Below are 21766 nucleotides of genomic sequence, written 5' to 3'. Positions count from 1 at the left end.
AAAGCAATGAGGGTTCCAGAGGAGGCCAGTGCTCACCCACCGCTCACAGAATGGCACAAATAGGACATCTGGGCACTGTGCTGATGCCTCAGGCAGGACAAGCCCTCTGACTTCATCCTGGCAGCTTCCAGTCTGCCGATCAAAGAGTGTGGGAAAAGCAGCGGACTATGGCTAGGGCTCCATGACAGGTGTAATGAGAATGGCCAACAGAAGGAGTCTAGGAGAGGACTGACAAAGACCTATGGGTGCCCCAAATGGGTGAATAGATAACTTCAAGGGCAGGTGTGATATCTTTAACACTAGGGAAACAGAGGCAGGCAGATCTGAGTTTGTTGTCCCTCTGGTCTACATAGTGAGTTCCAGGACAGCTAAGACTACACAGAAAAATCCTGTCACTGACAACCAAAATCACAAACAAACTTCTTTAAAATTAAAAAAATTAAAAAACAATTCAACAAGTAAGTAAAGCCATTGCACTAAATGTTTTAAGAGTGTGGTTTGGTGGAAAATTGAGCAAATAGAATCAAAGAGACAAACGAGAAGAAAATCCACGTTGGCCTGAGACAAGAGAGAACAGCTACCATGGAGCTTCCCTGCGGTGATTAGAGTGATGGGGCCATCGGGAGGCTCCACGGAAAGGGGAGGCTCCACGGAAAGGCTCCGTTAGTCTGGAGACTGTGTCCCTGCGGTGCTGTGGGTGACAGGTAATAAGGATTATAGGGAAGGACTGTATGCTGTGTGTGTGTATGCACCAGTCACTCAGAACATGATTCTACAATGGTAAGATCAAGGCCTCTAAAACAACCCCCCTCCCACTTCACCCAAACTTCAACTCAGAAAGGCAACAAGAACACTGGAAATCAACTTTCCATTTGAGAACACCCGAAATCACCCAAAGACCTAGGGCGGTGACTGACAGCCAGCAACGCATGCCAAGGCATGCGGGCCTCAGGCCCACCCAGCCCAGGGAAATGTTACCCTGGTGCTCCACCTGCCTGGCAGCTCTCTGAAAGCAGCTCCTTCAGGGATCATCCTTCTGACTCGATTGCAAGAACAACTTTATCCCAGATTGATGAGATGGCTCAGGAGGTAAAGTCCCTCGCCACTAAGTTTGATCCCCAGACCCCATATGATGGAAGAAGCAATCATGATCCCAGCTTGGGTGAAGGGCCACTCTGGTCTCAGGCCTCTGCACATCTTCTGGGAAAAATTCATTCCTGAGGCAACACGCAACAGCCAATAGGCGCTACAAACTGTCAGGGAGGGTTTAGATCTTGCTTTCCTCCTTAGACTGCTGGTCCTATGGCTTTGTGGCTTATAGGAATGAGGGTGGGGCCTCTGATTCCTACTCTGCTCCCCACAAAATCAATGGGACACCCTTGTCCCTTGGTGACTGTTGAATCCAATCAATGGCAACTGCTTAAAATATGCAGTTACCTGAGGTTAAAAGAAATCATAAATTATACATCTGATAAAATTCTTACAACTTAGCAACAAAAACAAGGTAACTAACCTGATTTTCAAAGTGGGCCAGCATTTACATTTGTCTCACTGTTTCTCCGAGGACACAGCCTGGAGGGCCCAAAGTTCAGCTCATGTTCCGCATCCCTGGGATCAGAACCAGAGCGGGGCAGCACTCCACTGTGGCTGGAGTAGCCAGAGTCACCATAAGCTGAGGGTGGTAGCACACTGGCCTGACATGGGGGGGCTGTGAGTTCAATGCTAGCCTGTGCTACATTAGTGGGATCCTGCCTTAAGACATTACCCATCGAGAGAGAGGGAGGGAGGGAGAGAGGGAGAGGGAGGGAGGGAGGGAGGGAGGGAGAGAGGGAGGGAGAGAGAGAGAGAGAGAGAGAGAGAGAGAGAGAGAGAGAGAGAGAGAGAGAGCTGATAAAAAGTTCATGCAGGAGTGTGGGGCATTGTTGAAATATGAGCGGCGGGGCTGCGTCCCCGGCACCCAGCCGCCCGCATGGCTAGCTTAAGCCCCAAAATAATTACACAGAAACTGTATTCTTTTAATCACTGCCTGGCCCATTAGCTCCAGCCTCTTATTGGCTAGCTCTTACATATTGATCTAACCCATTTCTAATATTCTGTGTAGTACCACGAGCTGGCTTACCAGGAAAGATCTTAACCTGCGTCTGTCTGGAGTGGGAGAATCATGGCGACTCCCTGACTCGGCTTCTTTCTCCCAGCCTTCTGTTCTGTTTACTCCACCCACCTAAGGGTTGGCCTATCCAATGGACCTAGGCAGTTTCTTTATTATTTAACCAATGACCTTCCTCCATCAGGGCATGAGAGTGCTTATGCTTATACACTGCTGGTGACATTGTAAACCATGCAGTGATTCTGCAAAACTGTTCAGCTGCTCTTTAATTAATTTATTATTATTATTATTATTATTATTATTTGGTTTTTCGAGACAGGGTTTCTCTGTGGTTTTTGGAGCCTGTCCTGGAACTAGCTCTTTAAGAAGTGACCCCTCTGGAACTGTCAGTTCCAATCCTATGTATCCTATGTACAGGAGGGCCTGAAAGCCTAGGTCTGCGCAGGAAAACCTTGTATGTTCCTATCTGTAGCTAACACTATAGCCATTGAGGTGGATCTGCTTGGAAGGGCACTACCGCCAAGCCTTAAGCATTGTTGGAACCACAATCAAAGCGGGAACCAACTCCAGAAAGCTGAGAGAAGCTATCTCCTGACTACTACATGTACCCTGTGATGTATGCTGTGGTGTTCACTCTCTCTCTCTGAAATAAAAAAAGTAGAAAAAAAACGAGAATGAGCCAAATATCCAAGCAGCCATCAACTGATGGATGAGCGGACAAATGCGCTCTTATCACCCACAGAGCTGTTGAAACATGAAGGTGGAGGAGTTCAGAAGCACACCTTGGAGTAGATGAACACAGAAAGCACCAAAGCAAGCGAAAGCCATGCCACGGCAGACCCCATACCAAGCACGTCCAGAACAGACTGCAAATGGATAGAGATAAACAGAAGATTGATGGTTTCCAGAGACCCAAACGAGGATGAGGGAACTGGGATGACTGGTGATGGCTATATAGTTTCTCTGGGGAAATACGAAAATGTCCTAAATTTAGACATGCAACACTCATAATAATGTAACATACATCATAAAGAAAATATTTTACAGGAAGTAAAATATACTCAAAGCTAGTATGTAAAAAACAAATTTACTCTTAAAATTCCTTCATATTCTTCATCACTATTATGTCTAAAAGGTGGTTTTCCAAGGCATATTTCCAGGAAATCAAAAGCTCTGTTATCAGGAACACCAGTAATGTCTAATGTGTAGATTCAATAAGCATCTTTGCATGGATCAAAAATATAAAGATTAACAGACTGTCTAGCAGAGAAAGAGATGATGCAGTCAGTAAAATGCTTGTTATACAAGTGTGAAGATCTAAGTTTGGTCCCTAGAATCCATGTCAAAAGCTGGGCGTGGCAGCATGCACCTATAATCCCGGTGATGGGGAGCCAGAATCTGTGTAAAGATCTGGGCGTGGCAGAATGCACCTGCAATCCGGGTGATGGAGAGCCAGAATCTGTAAGGAGCTGGGCGTGGCAGCATTCACCTATAATCCTAGTGATGAGGAGCCAGAGACAGGAGGACCCCAGAGGATTGCTGGTGAGCAAACCTTGCATCAAATGGCAAAGTTTTTTACTCAAATATATTATAAAAGAAAGGAAGAAAAGGGGAGAGAATCTGAGAGGAAGGGGAGGTTTGAGAGAGGGAAGGAAGGAGTGAGCTGGTTATTTCAGGATTAGTGAAGAATGTCAATTAAGACAGTGGGGACCCTCACTCCATCCTGTTTTGGTGACAATGAGAAGACAGAAAAAGCAAAACGCCCCTTTGTTCTGGCTCCCATTTCTCAGGAATCAGCCCAGTCGGAAACCAACACAACACCCTGGGGGATTAAGACATGAGGCAGGAATAGCCTCCTCTTCGCCAGGCTGAATAGTTTCTTAACACTTCTCCCTTCTGGTTATACTATGCTACATTCATTCATCTTTTCTTCTAGTGAAAAAGGAATACATGCCCAGAAAACATACAAACTATGTCCTCCCTCCACCAAGTAATTGAAGGCCAGCTGAACTTGAACTGGTCCCTTTCACAAGCTGTAACCTCCGTGTCTCTCCATTCATTGAAACGAAAAAGGAAAAGCTTTCATTTAGTTCAGCACCTGTCAAAAACACGCCTGCAGAAACAAGAGCAATCTTGCTCTAGAAAGCAATCTACAAGTGCCAGACGGAAGAGGGATGGTCATTGTTTGAGGTAAAACAGCCATAGAGCCTCAGAAACTGGCTAGCACGTGGTATCTCAGGGTCTCACCAAACGGTAGGCAGCATCAGGACAAACCCGAGAATCTTACCACATTTAGTTGGTGCCCTGCTTGCTACCACGAAATTAAACTCAATTAAATAGTGCCCTCCAGAGGCCACTGGGAATTTATCTGTGCTGACAGAGTCTGGAAAAAGTCCAAAGAAAAAGCAATTTAATTTCCTTCTGTGTGTATACGGAATCAGCGCTTGGGCATGGTGTCCCTGGGTGGATGAGAACCAGCCCTGACTCCACAGCAGTCTCTGACAGGGGCTTATCTGTTTGCAAAACATCTTTTATTGAGGACACAGAAATGTCACGGAACAGAGTCCAGCTGGGCATGGTGGGAACCCTCTCAGCCCTGTTTGCCCCTCATGGGTCCCTCTAAAGGAGTTGGCTTCCTCTGTCCTTCTGTGACTGGTGGATGACTCATTCCAGCTGCTTCTAGGACCCGATTCCAGGCGTCTAAAATGAGACCTTGCAGTCTGCTTATGCCACTGCGCAGCCTGGCCTCACAGCTTCAATTCCAAACTCCCAGGACTTAATCTGGATGCCAATCAAGTCTCCAGGAGGGACTCAGCTTATCTATCCTGGAGGGGGTGGGGTGGCCAATAGGTGGAGGTTGGAACGGTGGCTGGGGGTGGAGGGAGAAAGAACCAGAATCATGCCGGACAAACTAGAAAACCCGGAAGTGCACGCAGGAAGGACAGATGCTTCCAAGAGTGTTTTTCTACTGCTACCCATGACATACTGTTTCTAGAGGTGCTCACACCACCCTCCATGAGACCCCCAAGCATGACCTCACTGGACCCCCACAGCCCTCCCATATCAGCCTTATCTTCAGAAGGAACCACTGGCAGCAATAACTGTTCAGTGTTTTCCCCAAAGCTTCAACTTCATTTAAGGGTGGGAGCCAAAGCTTAGCAAGGTTGAGCCAAGGTCTAAGCTGAAGCTTCTGATGCTGATGCTGGGCTGTCAGGATTAACCACCTTCTTCCCCTGTGTATCCCGTGGGATGGATGGTGATGCCGCTGCACAAAAAGCACCAGGACAGGTCTCATTTCCAGGGCGATGTAATCATGAGGGAGGTGGGATTCCTATATGGAGAGCACGATGGAGAGACTGGAGGGGGGGTTGCTACTGACCAGCACGTGGCCCTCGTAGTACTTTTATCTTATTGTGTAGTAAATGCCATGTTTGCAGAGGCTTTGGGAAAACATCCATCATTCATGTGTTCGGTATATACCATATAGGGATGTATACAATATATTAATGTATATGAATGCTTTGTCTGCATATATGCTTGTACCCTCAGAGGCCAGAAGAGGGCGCTGGATCCCCTGGGACAGGAGTTACAGATGGTTGTGGGTCTCCCTATCAGTGCTAGGAAATTGAACTTGGGTTCTCTGGGAGCAGAGCCCACGCTCTTACCTGCTGGTCCATCTCTCCAGCTCTTACCAAGGTTCTTAAGGGAAGGATCAAGGTACAGGATAGCTAGACCATGCCATCTACAGCTCAGGACTGCCAACATTACTGTTGGCAGAATTCAGTCACTCACACGTGTAGGATTAAAGTCCCATTCCTGGCTATTCATTTAGATATCTGACTTCCTCAGGCCAGATGGGAGCATGTTCTCTATTCATCCTGTCTCCGGGAAAAGTGCTTCGAATGTGTTCATGTGATAGGTGAGACCCACCCTGACCATTTTTCTTTCTTAAAGTCACCTATGCTATAAAATATGACTTAATCATGAGAATGAAACCCTTCAAATTTAGTCTCAGGGGTATGAGGGCACAGGCAAGACAGGAGTGCGAAATCTCGGGCTATTTTACAAGCCTACCGCCCCATTCCTGGAGCAATATGTAAAGCAATAGTTGTTTACAATGTGTTGGGGGAGCAGAGATAAATTCTCTAGGGGGACTTGAACTGGACCTAGAAGGGTGGATCATGGTGGAAAAGCCAGCATTGCCCCAGGATGGCCTCGGGAAACTCAACATCACGACTCGAGCTGCCTTTGGAAAGTGCAAAAGGCGATCATTTCAAAGAGTAGCAACAGAAATTTCAGCCATTGGGTGGTGGAGGGGACCAGCGTGAGGACGCGATACACACAACACAGAAACTGTGGGACAAGCACAGACGTAGACATAAATAAAATCTGTGCACACACGCACGGTCAAGATAAACCAAGCCTCGCAAAGTCATACAGGTGAAGAGATTACTAGTAAGTGGTGGTGTTTCTAATCACACTGAAATTTAGAAAGAGTTATAATTTTGTTGACCCACAGCCAGAGATAAGCTAGTTAAACTAAAATCTAAATGATGAAGATGAATTTTAAAATACAATCATTAAAATTGGTAGGAGAGTGTGAGGTTTCTAGGAAGATTATATCGATGTAAGGGGTAAAGCAGGCAAAGATGATTGCAAAGGAAACAGACTGAGGTGGGAAAGGATTAGTGTGAGGGGCCTTGTCTGGAATGTGCACTTCTGACTTCCAACCTTAACACTGCAAAAACAAAATGAAAAGCCAACCAAAGAAAACCCAATAGCTCCCATCCATTAAAACACTTAAAACTTCAAGACGGCACTAACATTAATCTTTAGAAGATTGGGAAGAATTTTAACCATGTAGGACACAAGGATTAAAGCCAGTAACTTCTAAATGCCTGTCCAATATTCAGGACCCTCATATGTGGGCAGAGGACAGTCATCCAGTTAGGTGACCTGTTAGATCAACAAACAAATGAAACATGATGTTAAAGCATCCTAGTGGGGAGAGTTGAACCTCATAATCAAGTACCAGTTAAAACCACAAAGCCGGTGCGCCATAGTGCTTGCCTGTAATCCTGGTCGTTTAGGTAGGAGGTAGGGGATTCAAGGGCAGCCTGGGCTTCAAAGCAAAATATCTCAAAAATACATTCACATTCACACACACACACACACACATACACACACGCATGCGCACATACACACTCCATAAAACAAGTCATATGTCTATTAAGTAAGCATGCGTGTAAACCAGGGTGCCCAACCTAGAAATGTTCACACTATCACCCACACATCATTTGTGGTAGAGTACATGAGTAAACAATTAATGACAAACTTCGTGACAATGTCCTTGGACACAGTATGTTCATTCTAAAGGAATATGATCAAAGAGGCCGACTCAGAAGCCTTTCAAAAGAAATGTTAAGGACAGCCCTGAAGCCTGTCAGCAACCAAAAGTATATGCTCACCTAAGTCATCATCGACTACAGTACCCATCGAGAATAAGGTCAGTGTTGTGGTACATGCCCATAATCCCAGGACTTGGGAGGCTGAGGCAGGAGGACTGCCTCGAGTTCAAAGATAGCTTAAACAACACTGTGAAACCGTGCATCAAAAAGAGCCGAAGGCAGAGGCATAAAAGATCTGTGAGTAGGAGGTCAGCCTGGTCTACATAGTGAGTTGTAAGACAGCCAGGACTACATAGAGACCCTGTCTCGTCAACATTGCTAGTGACAGAACAGCTGGGGCTGTTACACAGAGAAACCCTGTCTCAAAAAAACAAAAAGAATTCTTGGAAAGAAAGTCCACGAGTGATGAGAGAGGCAAATTCTGGGATGGAGATAGTTAGAAGAGGGTTTGGTTTCTCGCTCGCCACCCTTCTGTCCAATAGCTCTCTGTGAGCATGCGAGCTTTCCCATGCAAACAGTCGAGAAAGGTAGTTGGAAATGCAAACAGTACAGAAGACAGGTCGGATGGAATCAAGATGAAGCCTGTCGAGTCAATGCAATAGAGCTGAACATGTAGTCAGAGATTAGCCTGTCAGAGAAACATTAAATGATCAGGAGCAGGCTAGCAGAAACACACGCTCTTCTGTTCTTCAAATGCTGTCTCAAGTGTTGCTGCTGACATAAATAAAAATCTGTGGCCTGCGTAGGAACTGGGTTTCCTAGGAATGAATTAGATTTAATAACTGTAAATGTGCTGCTCTCAAACAGTGATTCTCAGCCTTCCTAAAGTCTTTAACACGGTTCCTCATGTCGTGGTGACCCCCAACCACAAAATTATTTCATTGCTACATCATAACTGTCATTTTGCTGTTATGAATCATAAAGTCTGATATGTAACCTCCAAAGGTATCATGACTCACAGGTTGAGAACCACTGCTCTAAAATGAATAAACAGGACACTCAGTGAGAATTTTTAAAAGTTAAAAGCTCTGCTGAGAGATGGTTGAGTGGTTAAGCATCATTACAGTACTTCCCTGGGGGCCTAAGTTTGGTTCTAAGCACCCATGCCAGGCGATGATAAGCACTTGCCACCCCAGCTCTTGGGGCAACCCCTCTTCTGGCCTCCTTGGCACCTGCACACACATGGCATACATACATGCAGATACATCAATAAAAGAAAAACCTTTGTCGGGCACTGTGATGTATGGCTTTAATCCTAGCACTTGAAAGCTGAGGCGGGTGGGTTTCTGTGGGTTCAGCTTGGTCTTAGTAGGGGGTTTTAGAAAGCTAGACAGGGTAAACATAGTAAAACCTGTCTTCTAAACATCACACATTGTCTATGTATTTAACTGACGCACAGGTGGCGCTCTGTGTTAGATGATTAGAATTTAGCAGTCTTGGGGACAGTGGACGTAGTGCCCTCCCTGAGTCAACAGCTAAAGAAGAGCAGGCGTTGGATGTCTCCTAGATAATGGCACCGGAGTCCTATCTGGGGTTCAGGAAGGAGGCAGAACATTCTGACCTAATGGTTAGCCATCTACTGTGGCTCCCGGAGTCCTGACCCTTACATGATCATTGTAAAGCAGGGGATAAACTAATAAAGATTGATGACATACTATTGATTGCTCTGCAAGAGACAATCCAAAGAGGCCTGTCAGTTACCTGGACAGCACAAAATTCTTCAGAAGCTGCTGGGGAGAGTCTGGGGGTAGTTGAGGGGAAAGAGTATGACTATAATCTACTGTATGTATCATAAAATTAAGCAATAGTAACAATAATAAAATAGGCTAGGCATGCTGGTGTATGCCTTCAACTCTAGCTCTTGGGAGAAGAACTCGGAGTTTGAGGCTAGTCTCGTCTGCATAGTGAATTCCAGACCAGCAAGGGCTGCATAGTGGGACCTTGTCTCAAACATAAATCAATAATATAGAGCCTGCAGGGGATGGAGAGATGGCTCAGTGGTTAAGAGCATTGCCTGCTCTTCCAAAAGTTCTGAGTTCAGTTCTGTGTGGCTTACAACCATCTGTAATAAGGTCTGGTGCCTTCTTAAAATAAATAAAAATAAACTTAAATAATAGAGCCTGCTTGAAATGTAGCTCAGGACAGCAGTCTCTGCCCACTGCGCACTCTTGTCCCTGGAGAGCAAGCTCTGCTCTCCAGTAAGGGCCCTTCTACCCTGCACTGTGTGCCTTGTGGGACTTCTTTCCAGGGAGGTCACAAGGGCCGGGGAGCCACGCACATTGTGTTTTCCCCTTCAGGATTATCTTGTCTTTGTTGGAGTCAAACAACTCTGCTTACTCCTCAGGACCAGACAGGAAGGAATTCTCAGGAGTGCATATCTGGGACAGCCACAACTCACCCTGAAGTCTGACAGAGCCTGGATCTACATGGGCTGACCGGGTAAGGATATCCATCCACCGTTCCCTCCCTTACAGCCATTCTTGCCTCATCCAGTGAATATGCACCTGCCATGGCAAAGGCCAAGGCTTTTCTAAGAAATCCCAGTTCCTTTCACACTGTCTAGCATCATGCCCAGACCAAGGGCTGAGTCAACAGATACTTTAGCCATGGAAATAGCTCATTGTTCATCTCCTTCCTCCTCAAAGGGGGGAAAAAACCCCAAATTTTAGTTCAGGAGACAGTGTAAATAAAAGATCCTTTTTCTGTTTGGGGAGCTGGAGGATTAGACTACCACTGCAGGCCTGTCTACCCTCTTTATCTAGGAGAACCCAAATAGCCCCCATGTTACTTTACTCTGGACATTTCAACACTTAGGCTGGGCCACCCAGAAAGTCACCAGTAGTCATGGTCTGTCAAATATTTAAGTAATGTAAGTCAAATCCACATAGTCAAAATCTTTGGAGGAAGATCATATTCAAAGCTGAATTGTATGGGGATATCCATGTAACTATTTAAGATATGTTTTTATTTTTGCGGGGTGGACATTTGAATCCAGAGTCTTAAGCATGCCAGACAAGTCAACTGCCACTGGGTTACAGCCTCAAATTGTTTTTTTGTCAAAACAAGGTTTCTCTGTGTATTCCTGACTGCCCTGGAACCCCTACTGTGGATCAGGCTGGCCTCAAACTCAGAGATCCACCTGCCTCTGCCTTCCAAATACTGAGATTAAAGGTGTGCACCACCACACCTGGCTCACAGCTGGGGGAGTCCCTAAAACATGAGGTTTCATTGCCCCCACCCCCTGCCCTGTGAAGCTACCCAAAGTGAACATCGATAAAGACGGGAGTCTGGGCTTTCTAATTCTGTGAGCAAGGTTGCGTGGTGTCTTGCCTCCCTCTCAGAAGTCTCTAGGAGGGGGTAGGAAGTGATCCTGGTACCAAAACTTGAATTTCAGAGACCCTCTAGGGAAAATGAATGCCACGTGGGGACATTTAGCACCAAAAAGAATATGAATGCTCAAACCTGTTCAATAGCCAAATATGAAAGATGAAGCAGAAGTTAAGGTTCCTGCTAAAGGTTCTGCAGAGGGTAGAAAGTCAAACTAGTAACTCTGCAGTCATGCCAGACGCTTCTCTCCTTATGCTTCCCAGGGGAAGCAGTTCCTAGAAGCACAGTTGAAAAGAGGGACACTGGGCTTTCCATCTTCCTGGGCAGGAGTCGGTGGCTGGACCTCTGGCATTCAGTTCCAGCTCAGGTACCAGGGGAGCGGGTGGCTGGGGTGAGAGAAAGCGCATCTGGACAGGGTGTTGTATCATGGAGAGTGCCTCTTTAATGCCACCTCTTCCTGCATAAAAGCAAGTGGATCCAGCGCTGGGGATGCAACAGGCGTGAAACTGTTGGTCCTGTCCCCGGCACCACGTAAAGCAGGAGTGGTGGTAACCTGCCTGTGGTCTCAGCACTCAGGAGGGAGAGGCAAGAAGTGTCTGAGGCTAAAGGTCAGCCTCTGCTCCATAGTGAGTTGGTGGTCTCAAAAAACCAAAAAATGTGGACCCTCAAACGTCACTCAATAAATGGCTGTGTATGAGGGTGTACCAATACTGCCAGCTTTCTCTTAAGACACACTCACCCCGTTAGCCAGTGCAGTGCTAGAAACTGTAGTTACTGACTTCCCTTAAAAGACTCACTGCTTCTCAGTGGCTGGAGTTAAAAAAAAAAAAAAGAGAAACTCCCTCATCAGTCTTGAGGAGCCCAGCAGGGTGGGTCACATGACTCAGTGTCTCATTTTCTGTGGGAACCCGGGGGTCAGGCATGAACGTTAGAACAGTGTCCTGTTCGCATTCTGATGGTTCAGCACGGTTCAGGCGGTGCAATTCTACAGAGAGCTCCGACTGCCGACTGCAGTAATTGCCACCTGAGCAGCACAGCTGTGAAACTCTAAGCTCGGGGGACAGACAACCCCCAGCACTTTCTCTCTCAGTGCTTGAGTTCAACCACAAGATGGCAGACAACGGCTCTCAGATTCTCCATGGCCTTGACAGGGTGGCAGTTGGGAACTGAGAGACAGAAAGCAAGCTGAGTGTTCAGTGGTCTCAATGATACTTGTCATGAAGTAACTATAAGCTATACTCTAATGAGATGGAAGGTTCTAGATGTTATCCCCACTCATTTATGAAACATGAGGAAAACTGAATTTTCTATTGTTTTGATCATAAACCAGAGAGCTATCCTAACGCCATTTGTTACTATTTACGCAGCTGAAGGAAAAAGGTTCTAGAATCTGAATCAAAGGACACAAATTTGATGGCTGTGAAGATACGTGTTCTCAGGAAAGCACTTCTCTGAGCCTCAGAAGAGCCTTGTACTTCTGTGGTACAAGAAAGCAGGACATGAATAAACCTGAGAGTTTCCAGAAACCAAAGTCATGAAATGAATTTGCATGGAAAGAAAGCAGGCCGAGAAGAAAGAAGTACAACACCGACATGGGTCATGGACCATTTTCTTCACCCTACATCCTTGGGGGAATGGGCTATTCCACATGGCGAATTTTCCAGATAATTGAATTTTAAATGCTGAAACTTGTTTTCCTTTTAACCTTATGCAATGGAAATTTTTCTAAAGTGTGTCACTCGCTTCTCTGACTTCTTAGAGAGCATGCCGAGTATAATTTAACCTTTCCTTAATATCTCTAGGTCATCAAGGTGACCACCTCTTACTCTCTATAGTCTCGCATGGAGTGCTAGGTGCCTCTGGGTATAGATGCAGGGAGACAAGACCCTGTGCCGAGTGGCTCTAGGGACCATATTATAAAGCTATAATTGGAGATTCTCCCCTCCCCCCTTGGTCTCCTACTACATTACCTCCTGCACGTGTTCTCTCCCAGTAACACCTTCTCGTAGCCTCTTGACACTCTGCCTAAATCTGCTTTAATCCAGACAGAACTCAAGGTTGCCATGGGTAACCAGAGTCTAAGCTTGTACCAACCCTAAATTTATTTCCCCACGTGATTTCGAGGCAGAGGGGACTGAAGGCTGCTTCTAACTAGGGCTGACTCTCAGCTAGTCTTGATTGCAAGGCATGCTCCTGGGCCATGTGGTCCAGCACCGTAAGTCTGGCAGGGCCACATTTACCCAGTGGGACCACAGACTGTTCACGTTCCAGGAACACACAGGCGCTATCTGGCTAGGGGACTGAAAGGATAAATCCCTGTGCCTGCATGGGTCAGTGTCCCTTTAAGTGGCCAGCACCCAGTCCATTGCAGCTATATAATACAGAAGCCCACCACACAGTTTTAGGTATTTGTGGCCAAGATGCTCAAAAAGTATAACACAGTAAGATATTTTGAGAATGAAGGCACATTCAAATAACTCATTGAAGTAGTTTGTTATGATTGTCCTATTTTAATAGTACTTAAGGTGACTAACTTCTTCCTACACATAACACATGCTAGCCTTTGCCATGAATATGCATGTATAGGATATAGCCCATCAGCACAGGAGTAGGGACTGTCTGGATCAATGGGCTTGCTGTGACGTCACTATCGTTGTCTCTCGTGACTGAGGAGCTGTGGCAGAGTTGGAGACTTTCTCAAACTCAAAAGCCTTTACTCCGTTGTGGTGTGTGCTGTGCGTTCAGGTTCCCTGAGGGAATGGGTGGGGTGCTTAAAGGTACTCTGGACTGAGCGACATCCTTGTGCCAGCTTCACAGTCGCGGGTCCATAAATCACATTCTCTCACCCACCACACAGCTCTTATTAGGAAGACAGAGTCGGCCTCCTGTGCCAAGGGAACTGACTTACAGTCACAAGGTTTCTGGAAGCCAGAGCGACTCCCTAGAAGGCCTGTGTCCTCTGCACTGGGGCTCTGTTCACATTTATTAACCTATAAAAATCTCTGAAGTTAACCTTCGGGGAGAAAAAAAACATTTTAAAAGTGAAACGTGGACCCTTTTACTTTTAAGAAAAGTCTATTTGTTTTTGTTTGGGTGTGTGGGTTCCATCTTAATTCCATGTTTTGTTACCAATTTGGAATGATCTGCCCCCCGGGAACAAATCTGGTTTACTTATAGAGAGCTAGTGGAGGAGTGTATGACTAGGGCTACGAACTATGCCTTATAAGAGCTAATCTAAAACCTTCCCCATTTCTTCCTGCACCACACAGGAGTAAACGGAACAGTTCAGAAAATCCCATCTTTTCCAGATTGGTGACCATGAATCTTATAAACAGAGATTCTCCCATGGGTTACCAGCTATCTGAGGAGGGGTGATACCATATGTGACTGTACTCCCCACTCTTCCAGGATATTTTCTGAAGTTCACAGCTGGAAGAAGCTATCACCCCTCAAAAATTCCTTAGGGCACCTAGAAACAAACTGTGGACCACGATAGTACTAACCGCAGAGGAGGCTCCTTCGGGCCTGGGTTCCATCCTGGAGATGTGTAGTTCCATACAAGAAGGCTGTCAAAGCCACCCATGGCTATGGGTGTAATTTTGAAATAAGCAGCCATGACCTCATCTTTTACACTTTGCACCTGTTCCTCCCACACTCAACACATAAAACTCTTAAAGTGTCCTCTTCCAAAACACATAAAGTTATCAGAGTTTTACGTAACATGAAGAGACTCGAAGTACCACCCATGTTATCTCCCCAACACTGTTGTAACTAAGTACCATAAGCTGACTGGCTTAAGAAACAGAAACTTAAAATCTTACCACCGCTCAAGAGACTAGAGGCACAAGATCAAGGGGTTGGCAGAGCCAGTTTCCCCTGGTGCTGGGGACAAACTCGCTTCAGTTCTCTTTTAGCTCCTGGCAGTTCTTTGGCATGTTACAGCATAACTCATCTTGACATGTCTTCACCCCCGAATGTCTGTGTCCAAATTAGCTTTTGATAAGGACAATCACATTGCATTAACCACCCCCTCTTCAGTATGACCTCATCTTAACGACATGTGCAGTTGTCTTACTTCTGAATGAGTCTGTATTCTGAGGCACCGGAGACTAGGACTTCAACATAAGAATTGGGGGAGGGTGCAATTCAGCCTATACCATTACATAAAACAATTTGGAATTCAGAAATAAATTCAAGACAGGTAGACCAGATGTCCCAAAGAGTTTTTTATACTTGATATGACTCATACTGTTAGCAGACAGATATGAAGTTGGTATACTGACCCCCAAAATACTTGGCTTACAGATCTTGGGATGAAGAGACTGCCAAAACCTAAAGAGGTCCATGGGGGTCTCAGTAGAACATCAGCTCCTACTCAACACCTCTCAGGACAAATCCCCATATAGCAAAGTAGAAAGTGTCAGTTATAATGGATGGAAAAAAAATCTTGAAAACACTCAAAACCTCTTAAAATCCCAGCAATAGCTTTCCACATACACGGACCCTGCATGTGAAGAGGACGGGAACTGTGGACTGAAGTACTAACAGGAAGACACTCGGATTTGTAGTGAGCTATTACTATTTCACAAACACCATATAATAGCTAACAGCTATTTGTAACGTATTAAGTAGTCTACAGATCATAGCATTCAGAAGGATCTGTATACTTTAGAGGCAAATATTACATCATTTGCATCATTTGTACGAAGGACTTGAGCATTCCTGGACTTTGATATTCACTGGGAATCCTGGAAACAACCCTTCTCGGATCCTGAGAAACAGCTGTACCAAGAGCCTGAGTCTTGCTTCTAGTCCCCAAGCTGCAGTCATACCCAAGTTGGCCAAAGGATTTCTGTTATGGCTTGGGTGTGACCTGTCACCCAAGGGCTAATATGTGGAAGCTTGGTCCTCAGTGTGACAATATTGCAGGTGCTATGGACTAAGGGGTGAGGCCAAATGAGAAGTCCTTAGGTCTATGGGAACATGACTTGGGAAGGTAAAATGGGACCTCTGTCTCTTTCTGGATTCATGTCTGTTGATGGCCATGTTCCCATGGCAACACTGCCCCCATTAGATTGTCACTGGTGCCTAAACCTACAGGACTTCCTGATCTTAAACTTCTAGGACTATGAAACTAAATTCATTTATTCATAAGTAATCTCTCTTAAGCATTTCTTTATAATAATGTAAAACCAGTCTAATCTGTGTAAGTCCTTTTAGAAGATGAAAAGTCTTGTTTCCTTGTTTGGGTAGGAGGAGAATTTGTTGGTTTACTTTCCCCCTGGTGTTTGTGGTTATACTAAGGAGGTATTTTGTACAGCCATACACCATCCATGAAATTATGCACCCAGCTACAAGACTACAGACGTAACACCGTGGTTAGGAGCACAAATCGTGGAGCTAGACTTAGCTGGGTTCAAATCCCAGTTCTGTCTCTTAGTTGGGTAATCTTGGGCAAGTTGAATGTGGTAGAGGTTAAACTTCTCATATAGGGGCTGGAGAGATGGCTCAGAGGTTAAAAGCACTGACTGCTCTCCCAGAGGTCCTGAGTTCAATTCCCAGCAACCACATGGTGGCTCACAGCCATCTATAATGAGATCTGGTGCCCTCTTCTGGCATGTAAGCATACATGGAAGGAATGTTGTATAATAAAATAAATTTTAAAAAAAACTTCTCATATAGACACGTGATTAAGTAGTAAGTTAGGTACTGGCTGGCAGCTGCCCACTCTGGTAGGCACTAACTCAATAAGTGGTGCATCTTTTAAATCTTCGAAAAAAAAAAAAAAAAAGGCCAGGAAGTTAGCCTTGACAATATCAAGCCTGTCTCCTCGTCTTCCACTGTTAACGTCTGGGTTGTTATGAAGCCATGAATGGGTGCCTAGGAGTCCAGGTGCACAGGAGAGTATGAACTCAGGTCTGAGGCATTCAACCCACATACATGCCAAGGGAAAACTGGTTTCTGACCAGCCCTGCAATGCAACATGTAAGCCCTTGAAATATCCTGTGCAAGGAGAATACCTCCATGTATCAGGGCAATGCCATAGAGCTTAGACTAATCATGTGGTTTATGTGGGAGCTCTGGTCCACATGGTATTAATTTACCACTGGAGGAACTAGAGACGAGGTGACTAAGGTCAGTACCACATGACCAACCCCCATAAATACCCTGGACATGGAGCCTCGTGTGGCAGTACTGTGTAGGGACCTCTGAGTACCATGGACACTGATACTAGGTGGCAACTGAAAATGGGCATGGAGTTGCCCCTAGACTCCACCCTGTAGCTTTCACCATGGCTGATTTCAGTCTTCATGTTTTCACTGGGGTGAACTGTAACCATGACAGCTATTCGGAGTACCAAGAGTCCCTCTAGCCTATCTCCAAGCCTGACCATGGCTCTGGGAGGCTGATTCACCATGGAAACAACACAACTGTCCCGTCTGAACTTCCTATACTGTAGGACAGGTAGAAAATACAAGGACGCCAGGATGGGCGTCTGTGCTTTGAGTCTATGGGAGGCCTGTGGCAGATGAAGTGATGCTCGGATGAAACTATTCCTGGACCACAGCCTTGGGATTCTGTTGCCAGTGAGATGCTGGGCTGAATAACATCGTCTAGCTCAATGGGATACATCTTATGTTAGTTTTACTTAGTGTTTATTTCCTTTTTAACCCAAATTTTGGGGAAAGAGAACTGCCTTGAGTCTAAGTACTCTTATGAATGGAAAAGAAAAAAAAACAAACCAAATACTCAGTGAGCTACCGACTGATAAACATCCACTACAGTAGATGCTCCTCAATAAATGGTATTTCTAGGAAGCAAGATTTGAAAAATCAAGTTTCCTTGTTATCTGCTGTAACTGCTGAGATGTTATGAGGCACTAGGAGCCTAGGACTGTTTTCCTGTAGGGGATAAAAGCCACTGGCCTCTTGCCAGGGGACCCATAAGTCTAAGTTCAGCCCCAAATAAAAAGTTTAAAAAAAGAACTAAGATGTAAGTGGGCCATACGTTGGCTGGCAATCTTCCCGCTTACCTGGCCCCACTGACGTCAACTCCGACCATCAGCTGTCCGTTCAGGGAGAGGATCTCATCGCGGAGCCGGACTTTGCCACTCTTGCCTGCTGGGCTGTTCTTCCTCAGCTCCGTCACCCAGATGCAGCCCACGTCCAGCACTGGACCCTGGTGGGTTTTCCTCTTCTTGCCCCCTCGGCGCTTATCACCATAGTCGCCGAAAACAGGGATGTTCCCAAAACTGAGCCCCACAGTTTCAGTGTCCTCCAGCTGCCTGGTGAGGTACACTGTGCAGATCTCCATCTCTGGGGGACTGTGATCGGGTGGGGCTAGACTCTCATCCACAGCCAAGTTCAGCTGGATGTACTCCTGCAGCTTCTGGATGGCTGCCTGGCAGAGCCGCTGCTCGGGGCTGTCGGCTCCCTCCCGCAGGCTGTTCTGCAGCCACTCGTACAGGAGGGGCAGGTGCAGCAGGGCATTGTCCTGGGTGATGGGCATGGTGCTCACTCCCAGACACCAGCATCATGAGAGGTCCTGCTTCTGGAAACGGGACCCCAGGGGGACCCATGTCCCTTGGGCACGCTCACCATCGTCAGCTTTGCCCATGTTCACGGTCGGGCCGGCTGACGAGCTTGGGGGATGCCTCCTCCGAGACGGGGATGTTTGCCTTGGCAAGAGGAGGACACAATTAAACCACCCTGGAACAATGGCTCCGGAGTGCTCAGCAAGGGAGGGGAGGAAGCATACGACAAGTCCTTGCTTGGTTCATTTCACAGCAGGGTTCATGCAGACGACATGGAAATCAGCTGTTTCTTCAGCAGTGGCAGCATCATGCCTGGGCTCATTCACACCTGGGAGAAGAGGAGAAAAAACAAAAACTTGGAGTTACAACAGCTAGCCTTGTGAGAAAGGCCCACGAATATTTATCAGATGCAGGGATGTTTTAGGAACCAAATACCTCCCTTCTCCATACTCCTCCGCAGTGAAACTCCCCTCACATTGCGTACACACACGTCTCCTGGAACACTGCCCCTCTCCAGGAAACTTCCTTGATCAGTAGGGAACTGAAATGGCACTTCTCCCATCAATATGGCAACAAACATCCATCCAACCAGGAGACTGCATGGAAAGACCCCAGGTAAGGCTCAGGAAGATTCTGGACCACTTTCCATTCCTTTCTAAGTTTGTCACCTCTTTTGAGACTGCATGATTTGGTTGAAAGGCAATTCAGGCGAGGAGGCAGCTCCCAGCATCATGTAAATAAATAACCTCCTACCTCCGTAACAAAAGCATTTATTCTAATGCTAGGGCTGTCAGCTTCAAGCTACTCAAAATTAATTTAAATTATCATGGCTATTTGCCTGAGATGGGAATCTAATTGGAGACCTATATATAACAGATAAAAATGGATTGGGCTGTTGCGAAAGGCCTGTGTCCATGAAGTCCGTTCCCCGATGGGATAACTGATCTCAAAGAAGCCTTTGAAGCTGGTAAATATCAGCCGTAAAGGGGGCACAGTACTTGTGTTTGCAGCTAACGATTCCTGGTCTGTCTTTTCAGGATCAACATTTTATACACTGTAGTGTTTCACTGGAGCGGTGGAGAGCCACACTTAGTACAGACACATAGTACAGGCTGAGGAGCCCACAAGAAATGCCTGAGGTCCAGGTGCTTCTTATACCAGGCTTTCTCTTTTGGGCCACAAATCACCTCCCAAAGACTAATTAGTTTTGAATGCTTTTCCTAGCTTAGGCTGGTGGCTAACTCTTATCTTAAGCTAACCTGTTTATCTAGTTTTTGCCTGGGGCGGGTACCTTTCTTTTGTAAATATTACTTTCACTGCTTCTTGCAACTGTCTGCTGTTTGCCTGGCTTCTTGCCCCCGGGACGTCTCCCTTATTTTCTTCCTCCTCTAGTTTCTCCTCCCTTCTGTGAGCCTAGATGTCTCCTATTTATTCTCTCTGCCTGGCAGCCCAGCCTGTTCTTTCTTTGCCTAGCTATTGGTCAATCAGGTGCCTTAGGCAGGCAAGGTGAAACACATCTTTACATAATTTTAACACATCCTTCCATCATTATACAAATGCAGCATAAGCAAAAGTAACACACCTTTACACAGTTAAGGTAATCCACAGCTTGAACAAATGTAACACATCTTTGTCCAGTTAAAATATTTCATGACAGTATCTGGTTTCAGAGGCGTTTAGATTTTGAAATATTTGCATAGCCATAATATTTTGGGATAGGAGCTATGCCCCGAGGTAAAACTGATTTAAGGTTCCCATAGGCCTCCGACATGTACGATAGTAGCTTCATATAATATTTCCAACAATTTTAACATGAAATGAGACTTGTGGCATGGATTTTTTCCACCTGTGTATCCAGTTAGTGTTTAAAACATTTCAGATTCTGGACCAATTCAGGTTTCAGATTTTGGGATATGGGATTCTTAAGTTGCATTGCAAAACTGTCTAACTTCTGCTCCAAGTCATCTTAAATAATTGTCAAGTGGCTGAAAATGCCTTTGCTACAGAAAAATCATAGGAAAATGAGGGCTCATAGAAAAAGGAGGGACTGGCTGAAGACGTCCCCATGATGGGAATGGAATTAAAGGCTGTGTGGTCCATGGGCACCTGAGAATAAGATTAAATATCTTTAGCTGGCGCACACCTTTAATCCCAGCACTCAGGACACAGAGGCAAGGGGTTCTCTATAAAGTCAAAGCTATATCTGGTCTAACTGGTGACCCCGTCCAAAAAAGACAAGAAAACCATCTGTATGTCTCCACTTTTTGAAAACGTTTTCTCCTCTGACAACTGCTGCTACTGCCTCAGCACACGTCAGGGCGAGAGAGTAGTCTCCTAGGGGTCATCTAGTCTTCTGACGGCAACCCCATGACCCAAATTGACTCGATACAGATAGACAAATGACCCAATATAACCCAATCTCTTTGTGTCATCTTCTAACAACGTCTGAGTTGTAAAAAGAAAATCAATAAGCTCATTGACTATTCTCCTTTAAAGTTTTGCTCTCTCCTCCCCCACCCCCTTTAGTTGGGTCTCAGGCCAGGACGAGCTCAAGCTGGACTACAGCTGGACTCCAGTTCTAGCAGTTAGGGAAAAGCCAGCGTTCCTCGAGAACTCGTGAGGAACTGGGTTTTCATCTCCCTCAAAAGAGCTAGTCATTGACACCTGTGGAGGCTCTCAATCTCCACTCACCTGTGGAGTCCATGGCCTGTAGGCTCCTTCAGTATCACAAGTACCTGTTACGCATTTCAAAGCCCACACTAGCATCTGGCCCTGGCTTCTCCTCTCTTACTTATCCTCTTTATAGTCCACTTGATTTGTCCACCCCAGCTTTCTATTTTTGTTACCCTCTTGCTCTCTCTTGCGCTCTATTCTCTACCTCTTGCTATCTCACGGTCTCCACTATTTATTCTCTTCCACTCTCTGCCTTCCCTAGCCCTGGCCACTTCCAAACTCTTTTTTCCTCTGCTCTGGACGCTTCCAGGTGCCTTTGGACGTTCTCTCATCACAAGTAAAAACCTTCAACCTGCTGGGTGTTGCAGCACACGCCTTTAGTCTCCTCAGAGGTGAAAGAGATTAAAGCAGGGTGGTCTCTTGATTTCAAGGCCAGTCTGGTCTACAGAGTTTTAGGATAGCCAAGGCTGCTACACTGAGAAACCCTGTCTTGGGAAAACAAAAAACAAAAGAACCTTCTGCCTGATAACTCGGTTATCTCAGCAGTTTCTTTACTGCCCCCCCACCCCCACGTCTTCCAAGCCGTTTTGCTTGTTTTGGTTAAGAGCGCCCAGGGCTGAGGGCAAACCTACACAGCCATGAGCTGTGTCTCCAGCTTTTGTTGTTTTTTTTTTTTGTTGTGTTGGTTTTTTTTTGGGGCGTTGGGGGATGGTCAAG

The 21766-nt window shown here is 45.9% G+C and overlaps 1 protein-coding gene across 2 annotated transcripts in view; it reads right to left on the bottom strand.

Annotated features, from left to right (window-relative positions):
- The window catches only part of Pdzd2 (PDZ domain containing 2), a 345949-nt gene that overhangs the window by 195846 nt on the left and 128337 nt on the right, over positions 1-21766 (bottom strand). For both annotated transcript variants that reach the window (XM_057789462.1, XM_057789463.1), the window contains exon 2: positions 17876-18704. In XM_057789462.1, the coding sequence (XP_057645445.1) occupies positions 17876-18351 (476 nt within the window). In that variant the 5' untranslated portion in view covers positions 18352-18704. The remainder of the gene's footprint in view (positions 1-17875; positions 18705-21766) is intronic.

The sequence above is a fragment of the Chionomys nivalis genome, chromosome 15, assembly GCF_950005125.1.
Source record: "Chionomys nivalis chromosome 15, mChiNiv1.1, whole genome shotgun sequence".
NCBI classification, from domain to species: Eukaryota; Metazoa; Chordata; class Mammalia; order Rodentia; family Cricetidae; genus Chionomys; species Chionomys nivalis.
Note: the sequence above shows the minus strand (reverse complement) of the source record. Positions and strands in the feature narration are given on the sequence as shown.